The following is a 20,831-nucleotide window of genomic DNA, read 5'->3' on the forward strand; positions in this document are numbered from 1 at the left end:
CATAGTGCCAGATATGCCCCCACAGTGCTAGATATGCCCCCATGGTGCCAGATATTTGCCCTCATAGTGCCAGATATGCCTCCACAGTGCATCATATGCCCCCACAGTGCCAGATACCATATGCCCTCACAGTGCCAGATATGCCCAGCCCCCAACTACCCCCCCCCCCCACGACACACCCGCGCTCCCCCCGACACACCCGCGCTCCCCACCCCGCAGCCTGTCTCTACTAACCTTCAATGACGGGGCACGAGTGCAGGCAGCAGCAGGCGGTGCGGGCAGCGGTGGCCGGCCTTGGGACAGAGCGCAGCGGCTGAGGAGGCGGGCGGCGCGGCAGTACTTCGGTGAGCATGGAGAGGGAGAGGGATGGCTGCAGCAGCGTCACTGGTCGATGCACCAATTACAGTGCGCTGCTGCGGCTCCCGAGTCCCCCTCTCTCCTCCTCCTCCTTCTCTCACGGCTGCTTCCTGTGCTCTGCTCCTGCACAGGGCTCCGGGCGCATCACTCGAGTATAAGCCGAGGGGTGCTTTTTCAGCACAAAAAATGTGCTGAAAAACTCGGCTTATACTCGAGTATATACGGTACCTAATCCCTTCTAATATAAATAGATATGCTATTCCCCCCCAAAAAAAACACCAAAAAAAAACATGTTTAATTTTTTTTTTATTGTTTTCACCCTCCAAAGTGTGGCGGATTGAAAATGACGAATTTACTGTCTAAAAGCACTGCTGTCGAATTTCCAAACTTGAATTGAATATGCTTTTGTCGAATTGCAGCACTTGTATCATTGCAGAAAAGTCGAATTTGCAAAAAGTCGAATTTTGAAAGTCCGTTTTTTTGACGGAAAGCACTGAATTGCATTGACGATTTTTTTTTTGGGCGAAAATGACCCGAAATTCGACAATTTCGGGAATTCGACCGCAATTGCATATACCCCCATGTGTTTTACCATCAGCATGCAGTCCTAATAATACTGACAAACCTTTAGTTGTAACGCAGTGGGTAAGACATACTATAATATTGAAGATAGTATACTACTAACTCATCCTCTTCATAAGTCACCCCACATTAAAGTTATGCCAGTTTTGCATGGTGTTTCAAGTTGGAGGAATAAAATAAAAAAACACTATAACATTTAAAAGTTATGAAGTTATGTGCAATGTACTGTAATACAAATATATGAAGATACATGAATGCCTGTCATAGTATGGCAACCTTACAGTCCTTCTCAAAATACCTTCAATGGCTGTATTTTTATTTTTTACTGTGGAATCTGAGCTCCCCCTACTGGTCATGTGCAAGCAGCATTAGCAATCTAATTTTATTTTTTATTATTGTTTCCATCTCATTACTTGTCTGCTTGTAACAATGTTTTGGCTACAGTGGCTGAGGATTTATGGATTTGCACAGCAGTCATGCCTTTATAAATTAAACTTCTAATGTGTTTAACTGAGGAACTTAAAGCAAAATGAGTTACTGCATCTGACAAGCACAATGCTGTTTTCCTGTGCTCATTGACTGTACAGTTCATTAACTCATAGCGCACATGAAGACAGAAATATAGAGATATGTTATATATCAATGTCCCGTAAAAACTCAGAACGGTGGACTTTAATATCAAAACATAGCTGTATTAACAAATACAAACACTATAATACAGTGCCACTTTATAGCAGCAGTAAGAACAGTGTAAGTTTCAAGAGGTTTATAAAACTAAAAATTAAATAAAACAATAGCATCTATGCAATCAGAAAATAAAACTATGTACTCTATGTAGGATACCACATGATGATGTTTGGGAACATTGCTATCACTGAAAAGGATTGGTACTGATTCAATACAAATATAAAGGGACACAATTTACATACAGTATTCACCCTTCTTGTATACAAGGATATTAGATTTGTATTTTCACCCTTCTTACATACAGAGTCACTAGAATACATTTTTACCAACCTTACATAGTCTTTTTCACCCTTCACATACAGAATACAGTACAGAGCCACTAGATTTCCACTCCCACCCTTCTTATACATAGGGCTACTAGATTTCCATTCCCACCTTCTTATACATAGGGCTACTAGATTTCCACTCCCACCCTTCTTATACATAGGGCTACTAGATTTCCATTCTAACCTTCTTATACATAGGGCTACTAGAGTTCCATCACCACCCTTCTTATACATAGGGCTACTAGATTTCCATTTCCCACTTCTTATACATAGCCCTACCAGATTTCCATTTCCCACCTTCTTATACATAGGGCTACTAGATTTCCATTCCCACCCTTCTTATACATAGGGCTACTAGATTTCCATTTCCCCCTTCTTATACATAGCCTTACTAGATTTTCATTTCCCCCTTCTTATACATAGCCATACTAGATTTCCTTTTCCCCCTCCTTATACATAGAGCCACTAGATTTCCACTCCCACCCTTCTTATACATAGGGCTACTAGATATCCATTCCCACCTTCTTATACATAGGGCTACTAGATTTCCACTCCCACCCTTCTTATACATAGGGCTACTAGATTTCCATTCCAACCTTCTTATACATAGGGCTACTAGAGTTCCATCACCACCCTTCTTATACATAGGGCTACTAGATTTCCATTTCCCACTTCTTATACATAGCCCTACTAGATTTCCATTTCCCACCTTCTTATACATAGGGCTACTAGATTTCCATTCCCACCCTTCTTATACATAGGGCTACTAGATTTCCATTTCCCACTTCTTATACATAGCCCTACTAGATTTCCATTTCCCACCTTCTTATACATAGGGCTACTAGATTTCCATTCCCACCCTTCTTATACATAGGGCTACTAGATTTCCATTTCCCCCTTCTTATACATAGCCTTACTAGATTTTCATTTCCCCCTTCTTATACATAGCCATACTAGATTTCCTTTTCCCCCTCCTTATACATAGGGCTACTAGATTTCCATCCACACCCTTCTTATAAATAGGGCTACTAGATTTCCATTCCCACCCTTCTTATACACAGGGCTACTAGATTTCCATTTCCCCCTTCTTATACATAGCCCTACTAGATTTTCTTTCCCCCCTTCTTATACATAGGGCTACTAGATTTCCATTCCCACCCTTCTTATACATAGGGCTACTAGATTTCCATTTCCCCCTTCTTATACATAGCCTTACTAGATTTTCATTTCCCCCTTCTTATACATAGCCATACTAGATTTCCTTTCCCCCCTCCTTATACATAGGGCTACTAGATTTCCATCCACACCCTTCTTATACATAGCCCTACTAGATTTCCATTTCCCACCTTCTTATACATAGGGCTACTAGATTTCCATTCCCACCCTTCTTATACATAGGGCTACTAGATTTCCATTTCCCCCTTCTTATACATAGCCTTACTAGATTTTCATTTCCCCCTTCTTATACATAGCCATACTAGATTTCCTTTTCCCCCTCCTTATACATAGGGCTACTACATTTCCATCCACACCCTTCTTATACATAGCCCTACTAGATTTCCATTTCCCACCTTCTTATACATAGGGCTACTAGATTTCCATTCCCACCCTTCTTATACATAGGGCTACTAGATTTCCATTTCCCCCTTCTTATACATAGCCTTACTAGATTTTCATTTCCCCCTTCTTATACATAGCCATACTAGATTTCCTTTTCCCCCTCCTTATACATAGGGCTACTAGATTTCCATCCACACCCTTCTTATAAATAGGGCTACTAGATTTCCATTCCCACCCTTCTTATACACAGGGCTACTAGATTTCCATTTCCCCCTTCTTATACATAGCCCTACTAGATTTTCTTTCCCCGCTTCTTATACATAGGGCTACTAGATTTCCATTCCCACCCTTCTTATACACAGGGCTATTAGATCTCCATTCCCACCCTTCTTATACATAGGGGCGCTAGATTTCCATTCCCCCCTTCTTATTCATAGGGCTACTACATTTCCATTCCCCCCTTCTTTTACATAGGGCCACTGCATTTCCATTCCAACCCTTCTTATACATAGGGCTACTAGATTTCCATTCCCACCCTTCTTATACATAGGGCCACTACATTTCCATTCCCATCCTTCTTATACATAGGGCCACTACATTTCCATTCCCACCCTTCTTATACATCGGGCCACTACATCTCCTTTCCCACCCTTCTTATACATAGGGCCACTACATTTCCATTCCCACCCTTCTTTTACATAGGGTTACTAGATTTCCATTCCCACCCTTCTTATACATAGGGCTACTAGATTTCCATTCCCACCCTTCTTATACACAGGGCTATTAGATCTCCATTCCCACCTTCTTATACATAGGGCCGCTAGATTTCCATTCCCCCCTTCTTATTCATAGGGCTACTACATTTCCATTCCCCCCTTCTTATACATAGGGCCACTGCATTTCCATTCCAACCCTTCTTATACATAGGGCTACTAGATTTCCATTCCCACCCTTCTTATACATATGGCCACTACATTTCCATTCCCACCCTTCTTATACATAGGGCCACTACATTTCCATTCCCACCCTTCTTATACATAGGGCTACTAGATTTCCATTCCCACCCTTCTTATACATAGGGCCACTACATTTCCATTCCCACCATTCTTATACACAGGGCCACTACATTTCCATTCCCACCCTTCTTATACATAGGGCCACTACATTTCCATTCCCACCCTTCTTATACATAGGGCCACTACATTTCCATTCCCACCCTTCGCTACTAGATTTCCATTCCCACCCTTCTTTTACATAGGGCCACTGCATTTCCATTCCAACCCTTCTTATACATAAGGCTACTAGATTTCCATTCCCACCCTTCTTATACATAGGGCCACTACATTTCCATTCCCACCCTTCTTATACATAGGGCTACTAGATTTCCATTCCCACCCTTCTTATACATAGGGCTACTAGATTTCCATTCCCACCCTTCTTATACATAGGGCTACTAGATTTTAATTTCAACCCTTCTTATGCATAGGGCCACTAGACTTACACTTTCAGGATTCTTACATACAGAGCCAGTAGATTTATATCTGCACACATCTTACAGAGCCAGTAGATTTACATTTGCACACATCTTACAGAGCCACTAGATTTATATTTGCACACATACAGAGGCACTAGACTGCTTAGAGATTGTATTCTTACCATTAATATATTTAGGATTCATTCGGAAACGGTCATCAACTAAAATGAGGGCACCCCAATCATTCTTATGACGGATGCACCTGTTGACAAAGACAAAAAAAAACCCAGAAATAAATTGATTGACTTACTGAAACCTATTGATTATTTACAGATTAACAGCAAGGTATTAACGGAATGATAATCTATAAAATGTATACATTGGGTAATAAACAGTTTGCAACAGCATTTAGTGATGTAAATTATAAAATGTACAGTAAAGCTACATGAAAAACAGCTAGGGATAGCTTTTATACCTATAGCATTTTGCAATATTTGATGGCAGATCAGTTTAGAATTTGTATCTTGCTCTCATTGCTATTGTCTTTTTATGTCTATTATTTAGTACAAGCTTACAGTAACCCACAAAGCTGCACATACCACGACAGACAGACCTATTTTTAGTCGTTGGGAATGGTATGCCGGCGGCCGGGATCCTGGTGGTCAGCATACCAACGCTGGGATCCCGGCCACCAGAATGCCAGCAGGGGGGCGAGCGCAACCAAGCCCCTTACGGGTTCGCTGCACTCGCCACGCTGCGGGCTTGCCACACTGTTCGTGGACACCCATGCATTGGAATAGCCCCAGTTATCCGGGATTCAGGCTGTAGCTATTGTCAGTGGTCGGGATTCCGGCGTCGGTATCCTGACCGCCGGCAATGTAACCGCATCCCATTTTTTGTATCTGTGTATTTAACTACCCTCAGGTTTTAGCAATACTGCATTACCAATATCCTGATGCACAAAATGTGTGTGAGAATGATTCACCCAAATAAAAAACAAAAAATAAAACAGAATTGTATTTTCAGGAAGGATTTGTAAAATACATCACTTCACGCCAGGGCATCAGTGTGCTTTATACAAATATATTCTCTCAGTGTATGCAGCCATGTACTGTATGATTGAGCCAAACTTGTAAAAAAAAGAAAAACAAGATTTCCATCTGTTTGCCAGTTTTCTTAGGCCTCTATGTATAATATCATTAATTATTTCTAACTGAATATCACTTACTATAAATCATAAACATACACGTCAACCCACATGTTTTCTGCCTACATTTTCATAAGAAGGACAAAATAAGTAAGTGACTATAAGAATAAATATTAACACATGAATGGATTAACCTGCACAAATCATGTCGAATTTGTTTGGTACTGTAACACTGTACGGCCATTGTACACCATGCCATGTGTGCTTCATCATTACTTCAACTATTACTTCCTAAGAATAGCCAGCTAGAAAGTTTACTTTGTTGTGCTGTTCCTGCATGGCAGAGCATTTGGGAATCAGAAGTAAAGTGCCAGATTCAAGCCTTTTCTGCTTCTATTGCCATAAATCTGTGTAGACATATTGCTCCCAAAATGTGACCACTTTCTGTCACTGTCAGCATATATCATATTTTGGTGAAAGATATCTTCAAGTAAAAGGTCACTTGTCTTTAGCGAATTTCTTTTCCTGATCCTGGCCTTTATGTGACGTTTATTGAGTGCAGAGTGAGTAAGGATGAACTGTTTATTTTTTATTTTTTATTCTTTTTAATTTCACAGGCTTCATAAAGCATTGTTCTGCATCTATGTTTCTTGAACTCAGCAAGAGCCTTTAACCAAGCAAACACACGATGAGAAATCCAATACGCTGTTCGTTATAGTTCAGCGCATTGCTTAGAATCAATATTTACTAGGTAAAAATTGAAGTGAAGTGATTTGTATTAAATGAGAGCAGTTTTGCATACAAAGCTCTAAATATAAATTTACAAACTGCATATTAATTATTTACAATCTTCATTACATGCGACATTATCTGCTGCATACATTGTATTATGAAGACTGGGATTTATCAGCTGGCAGCAGTAAGATGTGGCCAGTCCTACTACAAATACTAGGACAAACGTACAAACATTATGAATATGGGAATCTAATATTATAAAGCAAATTACAAAATCACTACAGTTTTAAATTCTTACAAATTCAATAAGCACTTCAATAAAAGTTACAAATAATTAATGGTTAACTTTTTTCTCCAGAGAACAGCCTTACAAGTTATATAAGTACTGCATATATTTAATATTGAACCACAGCGATCTGAAAACCAGTAGAGTAATATCTGATGATATATGTAATATTCACTGCAAGTATGGGCATGAACAGAAACAAAACAAGCTCTCACGCAAGGTCATGGTGTGCTTTTGTTTTCCACTTGTACTAATGTATGAGTAACAGAGCAAAGGTAGCTTAATGCTATAACAAGCTTATATAATAGGGCTCTATGTCACAGTGTTGAGATTACATGGAAGTCAAGGATGTAAGGTGATCTGTGGTGTTTCAAACAGTTGTGTGGTGCGCATGTGTATACAGATACTAAGATAAAGACAGACAGATACTGAAGATGTATATATATATATATATATATATATATACACATACACATATACACTGTATATATAAAATGTCAATTATGTAAAGCACTCCACCAAGTAATATTACTTACCCAGGTGCTCTCATAAGTAAAGGTAGGCACGATCCTGCGATCGGCATCTGCACTTAGGGAACTTTTAACAGATGAGGCAACACTCAGAAACTAAGTTTCAACATTTCCCTAAGAAAAGAATTACATTCTGAAACGTTGGAACACAGTTTCTGAGTGCTGACTCTTCTATTAAAAGTGCCTAGCTGATTGCAGGATATATATATATATATATATATATATATATATATATATATACATACATATATATATCCATTGTAGAAGAGCCGCACTCACATGTCATTAATAATCACAGTTGCTGGGGTGCAAAATCCAGGAACAGGTCCTATCAGAACAAAGTTCCACGATACATGTGCTCAAATAAGGATGCACTCACCAGACTTCTCCAGGGTGAAATTGATAGATTTTAATCCAGACAGCACATACTCACAAACAGAAGGTCAACGTTTCGGCTCACAGCAGAGCCTTTGTCAAGACCAGATTACCAGGTTGCCATCTCCCTGTTGAGGGAGATGGCAACCTGGTAATCTGGTCTTGACAAAGGCTCTGCTGTGAGCCGAAACGTTGACCTTCTGTTTGTATGTGCTGTCTGGATTAAAATCTATCAATTTTACCCTGGAGAAGTCTGGTGAGTGCATCCTTATTTGAGCACATAGATTATATATATATATATATATATATATATATAATCTATCTATCTATCAGGTACGTGTGGTGAGCTAAATGGCTCAGGAGGCACTACGTAGCACCAGAGCAAGGTTTACACACGATACATGAGCCAAAAGGATACATCTGGGCATTATACAGAGGTGCAGCAGTACAAACTACTGGAAATTTGGTGAGATTTAATCAGAGATGTGGGGAAAAGGTAGGGATGGGAGGTACTGCCTCACCTGCCATAGACTTTTTACTCCAGAGTTTTGGCTATAAAAAGTAGTAAAATAATGCAAAAAGATATTTCAAACACATTCTTTGTATTTTTCATATACCTTATATAGTCAAGAATTGGGCACAAACGTTAGTAGGGGGTGCCTCACCCCACCTCACTGATTTATATATATATATATATATATATATATATAAATAAAAGAGATGAATTCAGAACAATCCTGCCTGATAACATATGATTGATTACACGCATTAGCGGCATTCCTGCAAAAATATTTTTGCATTGCATTAATAATTGTCTGTCTTAATGCAATTTTTTTTTCCTTTCAAATTATTTACAGTAGAGGTATTACAATACAAGTTATTTAAAAATCTGCCAACATTACCTGACAGATATATAATCAGGACAATACACATGGATGTTTATTTTATGCTACTTCTTATTTACAAGGGCAACACATGGGCACTTATTCTGATCAGCTACCCAGCAATAGATAGGATTTCCCAAATAGTGTCACTGTTTTTGTTAAGAGAACTAAGCTATATCAAATACAACAGCAATGCAAAGACATTTCTCTGTGGCTTACAGTACTGATGTACATATCTGCTTAGAATGCAGACTGCAAGGCCCCTTCTACGCATAGTGATAACAATGGCCTGTGCAGACTACAAATTATTTTATAAATGGTGGTGTGCTTTAGGTTCATATTCTACATCGATCAGCAATAGGTGCGCTCTTATTTTAATTTGCACTTAATACATATGATTTTTTACATAGTTTTCTCATATAAATAATTAGGCATATCCATTACTTTCTGAAGTGTTAAACTCTGGATAAAGAACAACTGGTAATGCAATACAGTATACCAATAGTAAGAATGAAATGTGCTGTGTATGAACAATAACACAATCGTCACACTTATAAGAAGAGAATATGCACAGTTATAACAGCTTACCTCCCCAAGGCTTGGTTCAGGGCTCTGTAGGCTTGAATCTCATACCACTGGCTGCCAGGCAGAAGTCCCCGGCTCTTTGAGTGCTGATCATTATACTTTCTTTTTAGCTCAACCTAAAAATGTAAAAGCATACCAAAACACAATATTGTAACAACGTTCTTAAGGGTCGCAATATAAATATCATATCACATAACATGAGTCAAGACTCTCAATGTTTCGATGCTTGTGTACTTTACTAATACACAAACATTCAAATTTCACTGTAATTCCAAAACCTCTGTAATATAATTAGTACTCTGCATTACCTTACAGATATCTTACATGCTCAAGGGGTTAAGTGACCGGCAGAAACTTCAGTTAAAATCCCAAATGGGTTACTTGTTTATACTGGCATGTTTCCCAGCTGTAAGGAACGTAATATTAATAAAATGCTATAGCTGTTACTCATATTATTTGGAATAGCTAAGCAGACTTAACATCATGGTAATGTACTTCTATTAGCACTCAGAAGATCTAAAGAATTTTTTATTTTTTTTAAACTGTAGAGTTCTAAATGTAAACACACTGCTCTACTTTCTTAGAATACCACACCTGTAATTGAACTTGTCGTACATAACATATATTTATTTTATCTATTTTGTGTCATTTCAGAATACGTTACTGAATGCCCATATTACATTGCTGGAGATTAAGCTAGATATTGAGTGCATTAAAAAAAAAAAAACAAAAAAAAAAAAACAATACATGCATGTTGAATGTATTACTCAAGCAGCCCAAACACCACATAAATAATAAACCAGGCTCCAGTCTGAGAAGAACTACATTTATCTTCATCAAGCATCATAATTAATTAATGAAAGCTGCAGGAAGCAGCCATATTGTCCTATTCAGACCTCACTTGATGTAAAGTGTGACATAATAAATTTTGCGTGAAACTAAATAATGTAAACTGATATTTCGTAATAAGTTGTCATCACATAAGATATCCAAAACAGAAGCCTCTAGTCTAGAGCAAAAGGGAAGTCTGCACCCTATTACATTTAGGTTCATCTGCATATAAAACATCTAATAAATCTTTAATTTTGTTACTTAGGTCTGTTATTTTAATATAATAGCAAATAAAATACACATACAAATTATTCAGCATATTTGGATTACTAAATTGAAGAATCAGACACAATATTGCCAATACTCGTGGTGCAAGCTATTAGAAAAATGTGAGATGAGGCCAATACAATATAATACTATGGCTAGCAACTGGTACTATGGCATGTAGAAAATGCACATTCTATTCAAATGTTTTGGTAAACTACTGATAAGTAAAAGGAGGGATGTGTATTATTTTGCCTCAGTATTCACAAACTAAGTAGGGAACATGAAAAAAAAACACAGTTTACAATAAATGCCAACTTGAAACTTAAAAAAAGAGCTACTCGTATACATATCTTCTTTATAGCTACAGTACACATTTAAGCGCAATTCCAAAAAGGAAAACATGAACTTTCCACATCTCATGCAGCAAGGATATGCTTTTGCTGTCACATTTACAATATACCACTGTAAAAATATTTAACAGAAATATTCTTCTGTTTTCTTAAACAATACATATACTGTAGGTGAGCGGTAAGATAAACGTGTTACTACGCTAAGATGATGTTATGTACCTGATCTCTTCGAACCAGTTTGTGATTATGTCCTATATTCCTAAAACTATCAGCATATCACCAGTTTCACTCAATTTACATTAAAACTAATGTGGAAAAGCAGAAAAACACTGTATTATGGCTAAATGACTGCGGATGTACATCATTTGAGAACCTAAAACAGTTTTACTTTTGTTGATTATGTTGATAAGAATTCAGCTCTGTGAGCATACTTTAGAATAACTGAAGACATGGACAGTTACGAAGCAGCATTAAATTGCCAGGATACCCCATTTCCACCAACAACAAAACAAACAATGCTCTTTGGCACAGTAACATGTTTTGACAAACATCACAAATCCCAGACTGTAAAAGTTTAAATCTGCAAACAGAGTTTTATGGTCTTTTGAGCGAAAAAGCCACGCCGCAAAGTTGTTTTTTTATGGAATTGCTCTTTTGTACAGTGCTAACCTTTTTAAAATGACAGCTGAAGGGACACGCTTCAGGAAAAATAAAGAAGACTTCTAACTATTTCTGACAGGTAATTTTCAACATGGATTGGGGTACAAAATTTTATTTTCAGTACCTATGCCCTTTAAAACGACCTGTCAAATTTACAAATTCAAACTTTAAAGCCAGACAATAAATCAAATTTGATTTTGTAGATGGAATCCTTGCCTCAGTCAGACAAAAACATTTTACATAGTGGTGCTTTTTCTCTTAAAGTAAAATGTGGAAGTTCTCACAGGTGCTACAACCACTTTTTAAAATGTTACATTAATTTATACAGCAAAATGTTGTAACATATGTTCATGTGTGACAGAAAAATATACAGGGATATAAACAGGTGTTATAGGACAATGGGCTGATGTAAATACAAACACATCATCATGTTACAGATATATGAAGGAGGACTTACATACTGTAGATAATCATATGTATGAAACAAATGTACTTTGGTCTACAACTTACTGTATATAATTACTTTAAGCATAGCTACTTTAAACATACAAATTTAAACAAAAAAATCTTACCATATACAGTGCACAAACTCAGGCATTCCATTAAATCACAGTTGCCCAAACTACGCCATTACAGTCCAGGTTTTAAGGATATCCATGCTTCAGTCCAGATGGTTAAATCAAATTGACTGAGGTACTGCTTACAGTAACTCAACATGTCTAGAAGGGATATGCTTAAAACCTGGACCGTAATAGTGGAGTTGTGCAACCACTGCATTAAACAATCAGTTATAATTTTCATTGGACATCTGATGGTGACAACAGGAAACACACACACACACACACACACACACACACACACTATATATGCAAAAGCATATATGTGTACACAAAATAAAGATTAAACAAAGTAATGGGCTTATCTGAATCACTTCTCGCAAGAGGACCTATGGACCAAGAAAATTTGATGACAACTGACTGAGCTAGGCCCATTTTTATCTTTATTTGGTATCAATATTCACTATTGCACCTTCTATGTGTTACTAGTCTATCTACAATACATCATTGTTGACTCACATTCAATTATTCCAGTTTATATCCTTCTTTACAGTAGAACACTTAATTTTATCACTGAAAAGTACATTGGGGGTCATTCCGAGTTGTTCGCTCGCAAGCTGCTTTTAGCAGCTTTGCACACGCTAAGCCGCCGCCTACTGGGAGTGAATCTTAGCTTATCAAAATTGCGAACGAAAGATTAGCAAAATTGCGAATACACACTTCTGTGCAGTTTCTGAGTAGGTCCACACTTACTCTGCATCTGCGATCAGTTCAGTGCTTGTCGTTCCTGGTTTGACGTCACAAACACACCCAGCGTTCGCCCAGACACTCCTCCGTTTCTCCAGCCACTCCCGCGTTTTTCCCAGAAACGGTAGCGTTTTTTCGCACACACCCATAAAACGGCCTGTTTCCGCCCAGAAACACCCACTTCCTGTCAATCACATTACGATCACCAGAACGAAGAAAAAACCTCGTAATGCCGGGAGTAAAATACCTAACTGCATAGCAAATTTACTTGGCGCAGTCGCACTGCGGACATTGCGCATGCGCATTAGCGACTAATCGCTCCGTTGCGAGAAAAAAATAACGAGCGAACAACTCGGAATGACCCCCATTGTGTCCTTCATACATTTGTTTGGACCCATATTTATGTTTGGATCATCTTATCACGAGTACACTGGAGAATGCTACGACATCATATTTTAATGTTCTAATTACATATATATTTTTTGTGATAGTGTAGGACCTGCATGAAGGTGGGGTACCTTGAAAATCGGTATGCAGGCTTCCGTGCATTGGCCAATCCACCAACTAAACCCCCATCATTTATTTATTTATTGATGTTGTGAGGACAAGTGAGCTTGCTATGGTGAGTGCTGAATTCTCTATTTTGTATGTATTTGGGTAGGTGGCCATGGGCTGCATGCACCCCACCCTATGAGTGGAGAGTGCAGACACTGCACCCCGCTTCTGGGGTGGCGAGTGCTGTGGTTTTCTATATTTGTTTGTATATTTTGGGGTTAATCTTTGGTTAACTCTTATTAACCATGGTCACAGGCCTTTTCATGCACCCCTGTGTAATCTTAATTGTTCTAAACCTGTGTCAGCTGCTCCTTAGTAATTTATCGGCTGTGTCAGGTGACTAGTATGCCTTTAAAAGCCACTAGACATGTGGCAGGCATACATTAAACCTAGTGGGCATATTTGCAGTTATATTATATGTGATACAGTTGCCAGGTTTTAATTCTTTAGGCTTTGTGATAGTGTAGGACCTGCATGAAGGTGGGGTACCTTGAAAATCGGTATGCAGGCTTCCGTGCATTGGCCAATCCACCAACTAAACCCCCATCATTTATTTATTTATTGATGTTGTGAGGACAAGTGAGCTTGCTATGGTGAGTGCTGAATTCTCTATTTTGTATGTATTTGGGTAGGTGGCCATGGGCTGCATGCACCCCACCCTATGAGTGGAGAGTGCAGACACTGCACCCCGCTTCTGGGGTGGCGAGTGCTGTGGTTTTCTATATTTGTTTGTATATTTTGGGGTTAATCTTTGGTTAACTCTTATTAACCATGGTCACAGGCCTTTTCATGCACCCCTGTGTAATCTTAATTGTTCTAAACCTGTGTCAGCTGCTCCTTAGTAATTTATCGGCTGTGTCAGGTGACTAGTATGCCTTTAAAAGCCACTAGACATGTGGCAGGCATACATTAAACCTAGTGGGCATATTTGCAGTTATATTATATGTGATACAGTTGCCAGGTTTTAATTCTTTAGGCTTTGTGATAGTGTAGGACCTGCATGAAGGTGGGGTACCTTGAAAATCGGTATGCAGGCTTCCGTGCATTGGCCAATCCACCAACTAAACCCCCATCATTTATTTATTTATTGATGTTGTGAGGACAAGTGAGCTTGCTATGGTGAGTGCTGAATTCTCTATTTTGTATGTATTTGGGTAGGTGGCCATGGGCTGCATGCACCCCACCCTATGAGTGGAGAGTGCAGACACTGCACCCCGCTTCTGGGGTGGCGAGTGCTGTGGTTTTCTATATTTGTTTGTATATTTTGGGGTTAATCTTTGGTTAACTCTTATTAACCATGGTCACAGGCCTTTTCATGCACCCCTGTGTAATCTTAATTGTTCTAAACCTGTGTCAGCTGCTCCTTAGTAATTTATCGGCTGTGTCAGGTGACTAGTATGCCTTTAAAAGCCACTAGACATGTGGCAGGCATACATTAAACCTAGTGGGCATATTTGCAGTTATATTATATGTGATACAGTTGCCAGGTTTTAATTCTTTAGGCTTTGTGATAGTGTAGGACCTGCATGAAGGTGGGGTACCTTGAAAATCGGTATGCAGGCTTCCGTGCATTGGCCAATCCACCAACTAAACCCCCATCATTTATTTATTTATTGATGTTGTGAGGACAAGTGAGCTTGCTATGGTGAGTGCTGAATTCTCTATTTTGTATGTATTTGGGTAGGTGGCCATGGGCTGCATGCACCCCACCCTATGAGTGGAGAGTGCAGACACTGCACCCCGCTTCTGGGGTGGCGAGTGCTGTGGTTTTCTATATTTGTTTGTATATTTTGGGGTTAATCTTTGGTTAACTCTTATTAACCATGGTCACAGGCCTTTTCATGCACCCCTGTGTAATCTTAATTGTTCTAAACCTGTGTCAGCTGCTCCTTAGTAATTTATCGGCTGTGTCAGGTGACTAGTATGCCTTTAAAAGCCACTAGACATGTGGCAGGCATACATTAAACCTAGTGGGCATATTTGCAGTTATATTATATGTGATACAGTTGCCAGGTTTTAATTCTTTAGGCTTTGTGATAGTGTAGGACCTGCATGAAGGTGGGGTACCTTGAAAATCGGTATGCAGGCTTCCGTGCATTGGCCAATCCACCAACTAAACCCCCATCATTTATTTATTTATTGATGTTGTGAGGACAAGTGAGCTTGCTATGGTGAGTGCTGAATTCTCTATTTTGTATGTATTTGGGTAGGTGGCCATGGGCTGCATGCACCCCACCCTATGAGTGGAGAGTGCAGACACTGCACCCCGCTTCTGGGGTGGCGAGTGCTGTGGTTTTCTATATTTGTTTGTATATTTTGGGGTTAATCTTTGGTTAACTCTTATTAACCATGGTCACAGGCCTTTTCATGCACCCCTGTGTAATCTTAATTGTTCTAAACCTGTGTCAGCTGCTCCTTAGTAATTTATCGGCTGTGTCAGGTGACTAGTATGCCTTTAAAAGCCACTAGACATGTGGCAGGCATACATTAAACCTAGTGGGCATATTTGCAGTTATATTATATGTGATACAGTTGCCAGGTTTTAATTCTTTAGGCTTTGTGATAGTGTAGGACCTGCATGAAGGTGGGGTACCTTGAAAATCGGTATGCAGGCTTCCGTGCATTGGCCAATCCACCAACTAAACCCCCATCATTTATTTATTTATTGATGTTGTGAGGACAAGTGAGCTTGCTATGGTGAGTGCTGAATTCTCTATTTTGTATGTATTTGGGTAGGTGGCCATGGGCTGCATGCACCCCACCCTATGAGTGGAGAGTGCAGACACTGCACCCCGCTTCTGGGGTGGCGAGTGCTGTGGTTTTCTATATTTGTTTGTATATTTTGGGGTTAATCTTTGGTTAACTCTTATTAACCATGGTCACAGGCCTTTTCATGCACCCCTGTGTAATCTTAATTGTTCTAAACCTGTGTCAGCTGCTCCTTAGTAATTTATCGGCTGTGTCAGGTGACTAGTATGCCTTTAAAAGCCACTAGACATGTGGCAGGCATACATTAAACCTAGTGGGCATATTTGCAGTTATATTATATGTGATACAGTTGCCAGGTTTTAATTCTTTAGGCTTTGTGATAGTGTAGGACCTGCATGAAGGTGGGGTACCTTGAAAATCGGTATGCAGGCTTCCGTGCATTGGCCAATCCACCAACTAAACCCCCATCATTTATTTATTTATTGATGTTGTGAGGACAAGTGAGCTTGCTATGGTGAGTGCTGAATTCTCTATTTTGTATATATATATATATATATATATATACACACACACACACACACACACACACACACACACACACACACACACAGTGGGGCAAAAAAGTATTTGGACAGCCGATTGTGCAAGTTGACCCACTTAAAAAGATGAGAGAGGTCTGTAATTTCCATCATAGGTACACTTCAACTGTGAGGGACAGAATCTGGAAAAAAAAAAACCTAGGAAATCACATTGTATGATTTTTAAACAATTTATTTGTATATTCTTGCGGAAAATAAATATTTGGACAATCAAAAAGTTTAACTCAATACTTTGTAATATAACCTCAGTTGGCAAATCTTCTCTAGATCTGTCATGTTTTGGGGCTGTCGCTGGGCAACACAGACTTTCAACTCCCTCCACAGATTTTCTATTGGGTTGAGGTCTGGAGACTGGCCAGGCCACTCCAGGACCTTGAAATGCTTCTTACGGAGCCACTCCTTAGTTGCCCAGGCGGTTTGTTTGTGGTCATTGTTATGCTGGAAGACTCAGCCACATTCCATCTTCAATGCTCTTACTGAGGGAAGGAGGTTTTTGCCCAAAATCTCACGATACATGGCCCCATTCATCCTCTCCTGAATATGGATCAGTCGTCCTGTCCCCTTTGCAGAAAAGCAGCCCCAAAGCATAATGTTTCCACCCCCATGCTTCACAGTGGGTATGGTGTTCTTGGGATGCCATTCATCATTCTTCTGCCTCCAAACACGGCGAGTAGAGTTTTTACCAAAAAGTTCGATTTTGCTCTCATCTGACCACATTACATTCTCCTAATCCTCCTCTGGATCATCCAGATGGTCACTGGCAAACTTTAGACGGTCCTGGACATGTGCTGCCTTAAGCAGGGGGACCTTTCGGGCACTGCAGGATTTCAATCCATGACGATGTAGTGTGTTACTAATGGAAACCTTTGTTACTGTGGTCCCAGCTCTCTTGAGGTCATTCACAACTATAGATTCTGAGTAGTCCACAAGCGCTACCAACATCAAACTAAGCACATTACAGACAAATTAATGTATATATGTGTATGAGGATCTTTTCTTTTGGAGGTTAAGAGTCCTCCAGGTGTTAGATAAATTCCTTCTTGCTATTCGCACCTCTGGGCTGACCTCCTCTCAATGGGGGATGTTCCTCAAAAGGTTTCTTTTCAGTACCCCTCAGAGCATCTGGTCCCTGGGATTTCACCCCTCTTAAATACAGAACGCTCACCTCATATATCTGCCCTATATGCCTTGAATGGTTTCTTTGCTTTACTTCGTTTTTCATATGACCCTCTGTACATATATCATCGAAGCAGATCCTGTCCCATATACACAATGCTCACCTTATGCTGAGGCCCTATGTTCCTTGAAAGGCTTCTTTCTTCGTATGTCCTTAGGGTTCCCTTCAACACCCCGGGAAATATCCAGAATATCATAAAAGACGTACAAAAATTTATTTCCAACAGGACATAAAATTCCATAAAAATGGTAAGAAATATATATTATTAAAATAAGCCCCTAAACAATAGTGGCCACAAGATCATCCCACATAATACCCCTCGGAACCCGGCAGGGAATGATGTATTACCCTGTATCAAAAACGGATCTTAGGGATTCCTCCTAAAGTCCTGGTTCCGGGCCTGGGGAAAAAATGAGAAAACCTTACCACTTGGGGTCATAAAAAGTAGGCATCCGTTTTTGATACAGGGTAATACATCATTCCCTGACGGGTTCCGAGGGGTATTATGTGGGATGATCTTGTGGCCACTATTGTTTAGGGGCTTATTTTAATAATATATATTTCTTACCATTTTTATGGAATTTTATGTCCTGTTGGAAATAAATTTTTGAACGTCTTTTATGACATTCTGGACTTTGGGTCCACTTTGGATACACTGTATGAAAATTTCCCGGGGTGTTGAAGGGAACCCTAAGGACATACGAAGAAAGAAACCTTTCAAGGAACATAGGGCCTCAGCATAAGGTGAGCATTGTGTATATGGGACAGGATCTGCTTCGATGATATATGTACAGAGGGTCATATGAAAAACGAAGTAAAGCAAAGAAACCATTCAAGGCATATAGGGCAGATATATGAGGTGAGCGTTCTGTATTTAAGAGGGGTGAAATCCCAGGGACCAGATGCTCTGAGGGGTACTGAAAAGAAACCTTTTGAGGAACATCCCCCATTGAGAGGAGGTCAGTCCAGAGGTGCGAATAGCAAGAAGGAATTTATCTAACACCTGGAGGACTCTTAACCTCCAAAAGAAAAGATCCTCATACACATATATACATTAATTTGTCTGTAATGTGCTTAGTTTGATGTTGGTAGCACTTGTGGACTACTCAGAATCTATAGTTGTGAATGTGAAATTGGATTTGGTGTATCCGAGAGTTTTAGTACAAAGCGGCTCCATAGGCGCAAGTTACATCCTTCTTTATTTCTTTTTATTTGGTATTCTCTTGAGGTCATTGACCAGGTCCCCCCGTGTAGTTCTGGGCTGATTCTTCAGCGTTCTCAAGATTATTGATACCCCACGAGGTGAGATATTGCATGGAGCCCCAGGTCGAGGGAGATTGTCAGTGATCTTGTATTTCTTCCATTTTTTAATAATTGCGCCAACAGTTGATCTTTTCTCACCAAGCTGCTTGCCTATTGTCGAGTAGCTCATCCCAGCCTTGTGCAGGTCTACAATTTTGTCCCTGGTGTCCACAGACAGCTCTCTGGTCTTGGCCAGTGTCTTTTATACAGATAACCAGTTCAAACAGGTGCCATTAATACAGGTAACGAGTGGAGGATAGAAGAGCTTCTTAAAGAAGTAGTAACAGGTCTGTGAGAGCCAGAAATCTTGCTACTTGGTAGGTGTCCAAATATCTATTTTCCACAAGAATATACAAGTAAATTGTTTAAAAATCATAGAATGTGATTTCCAGTTTCCCCCCCCCCCAGATTCTGCCTCTCAGTTGAAGTGTACCTATGATGGAAATTACAGACCTCTCATCTTTTTAAGTGGTTCAACTTGCACAATCGGTGGCTGTCCAAATACTTTTTTGCCCCACTATATGTATATGTGTATATATATATATATATATATATATATATATATATATATATATATTAATACCTTTGCACTTTATTAATTTTATATGAATGTGTAATTGCTTTTTATCCCATTTTTATAAAAAGTTTTGTTAAAATATTAAATAAATGTTTTTAATTGTTTAAATATCTTGTAATTATTTAGAGACACCATTGGTCGCTACCCCCCATCCCTTTCTTTTATAAATTCAATTAATTCAGGGATTTACCATCCCGGTTTTATTTGGGGGACCAGCTGACGCCCTAAACATAGGGAGTGTCATTATAGCCTAGCCATATATGTTGGGTTGAAAAGGTTTTATTTCCACCTGTGGCGCAGTATTTTCCTTTTGTCGTAATAAAAAAAATAAAAAAAAATAATAAAAAAAAAAAAAAAATATATATATATATATATATATACACATATAAATATATATATATATATATACACACACACACACACACATATACAGTGGTGGCCAAAATTGCGGCCACTTTTTGAAATTTGAATGTTTTTCAACTTCGAATGCTTAAAAAAACTGTTACACTTCATGCAGTGCAATGATTCATATATCAAATGAAAGGAAATTGAATGCTGAATTCAACACAATAAACAAAGGTCACGGAGAATGACATATAGGTGCTGGGATGGCCAGGAAACAGCCCAACCTGAACCCCATAGAACATTTGTTGTTCCGTTTGAAAAAACTGGTACATCTGAGGTGTCCATCCAATAAAAGAGAATTAATTGAGGCTATAATTGTCTCATGGCACCACATAATAAAGAAGGACGAGCTCCAAATATTGGTTGGCTCAATGCCACGTTGCTGTGCTGCTGTCTTGAAAAATAAAGGATACCCAACGAAACACTGAAAGGACAGTGACATCATAAGTACACAGGGATTTTCACCCTAAGTGTTGTTTTCACTGTATAACTTCCCTTGTAATGCAAATATTTAACCTCTGTTTATTGTGCTGAATTCAACATTACATTTCCTTTCATTTGATATAT

At 39.1% G+C, this 20,831-nt stretch overlaps 1 protein-coding gene across 5 annotated transcripts in view; it reads right to left on the minus strand.

The window, feature by feature from the left end:
* Positions 1-20,831, minus strand: part of BRIP1 (BRCA1 interacting helicase 1) — a 660,079-nt gene that overhangs the window by 48,389 nt on the left and 590,859 nt on the right. For all 5 annotated transcript variants that reach the window (XM_063954025.1, XM_063954024.1, XM_063954027.1 and 2 more), the window contains 2 exons: positions 9,532-9,644; positions 5,169-5,248 (listed from right to left, as the gene is read on the minus strand). In XM_063954025.1, coding sequence (XP_063810095.1) covers positions 5,169-5,248; positions 9,532-9,644 — 193 coding nt within the window. The remainder of the gene's footprint in view (positions 1-5,168; positions 5,249-9,531; positions 9,645-20,831) is intronic.

This window comes from Pseudophryne corroboree, chromosome 2 (assembly GCF_028390025.1).
Source record: "Pseudophryne corroboree isolate aPseCor3 chromosome 2, aPseCor3.hap2, whole genome shotgun sequence".
Taxonomy (NCBI): domain Eukaryota; kingdom Metazoa; phylum Chordata; class Amphibia; order Anura; family Myobatrachidae; genus Pseudophryne; species Pseudophryne corroboree.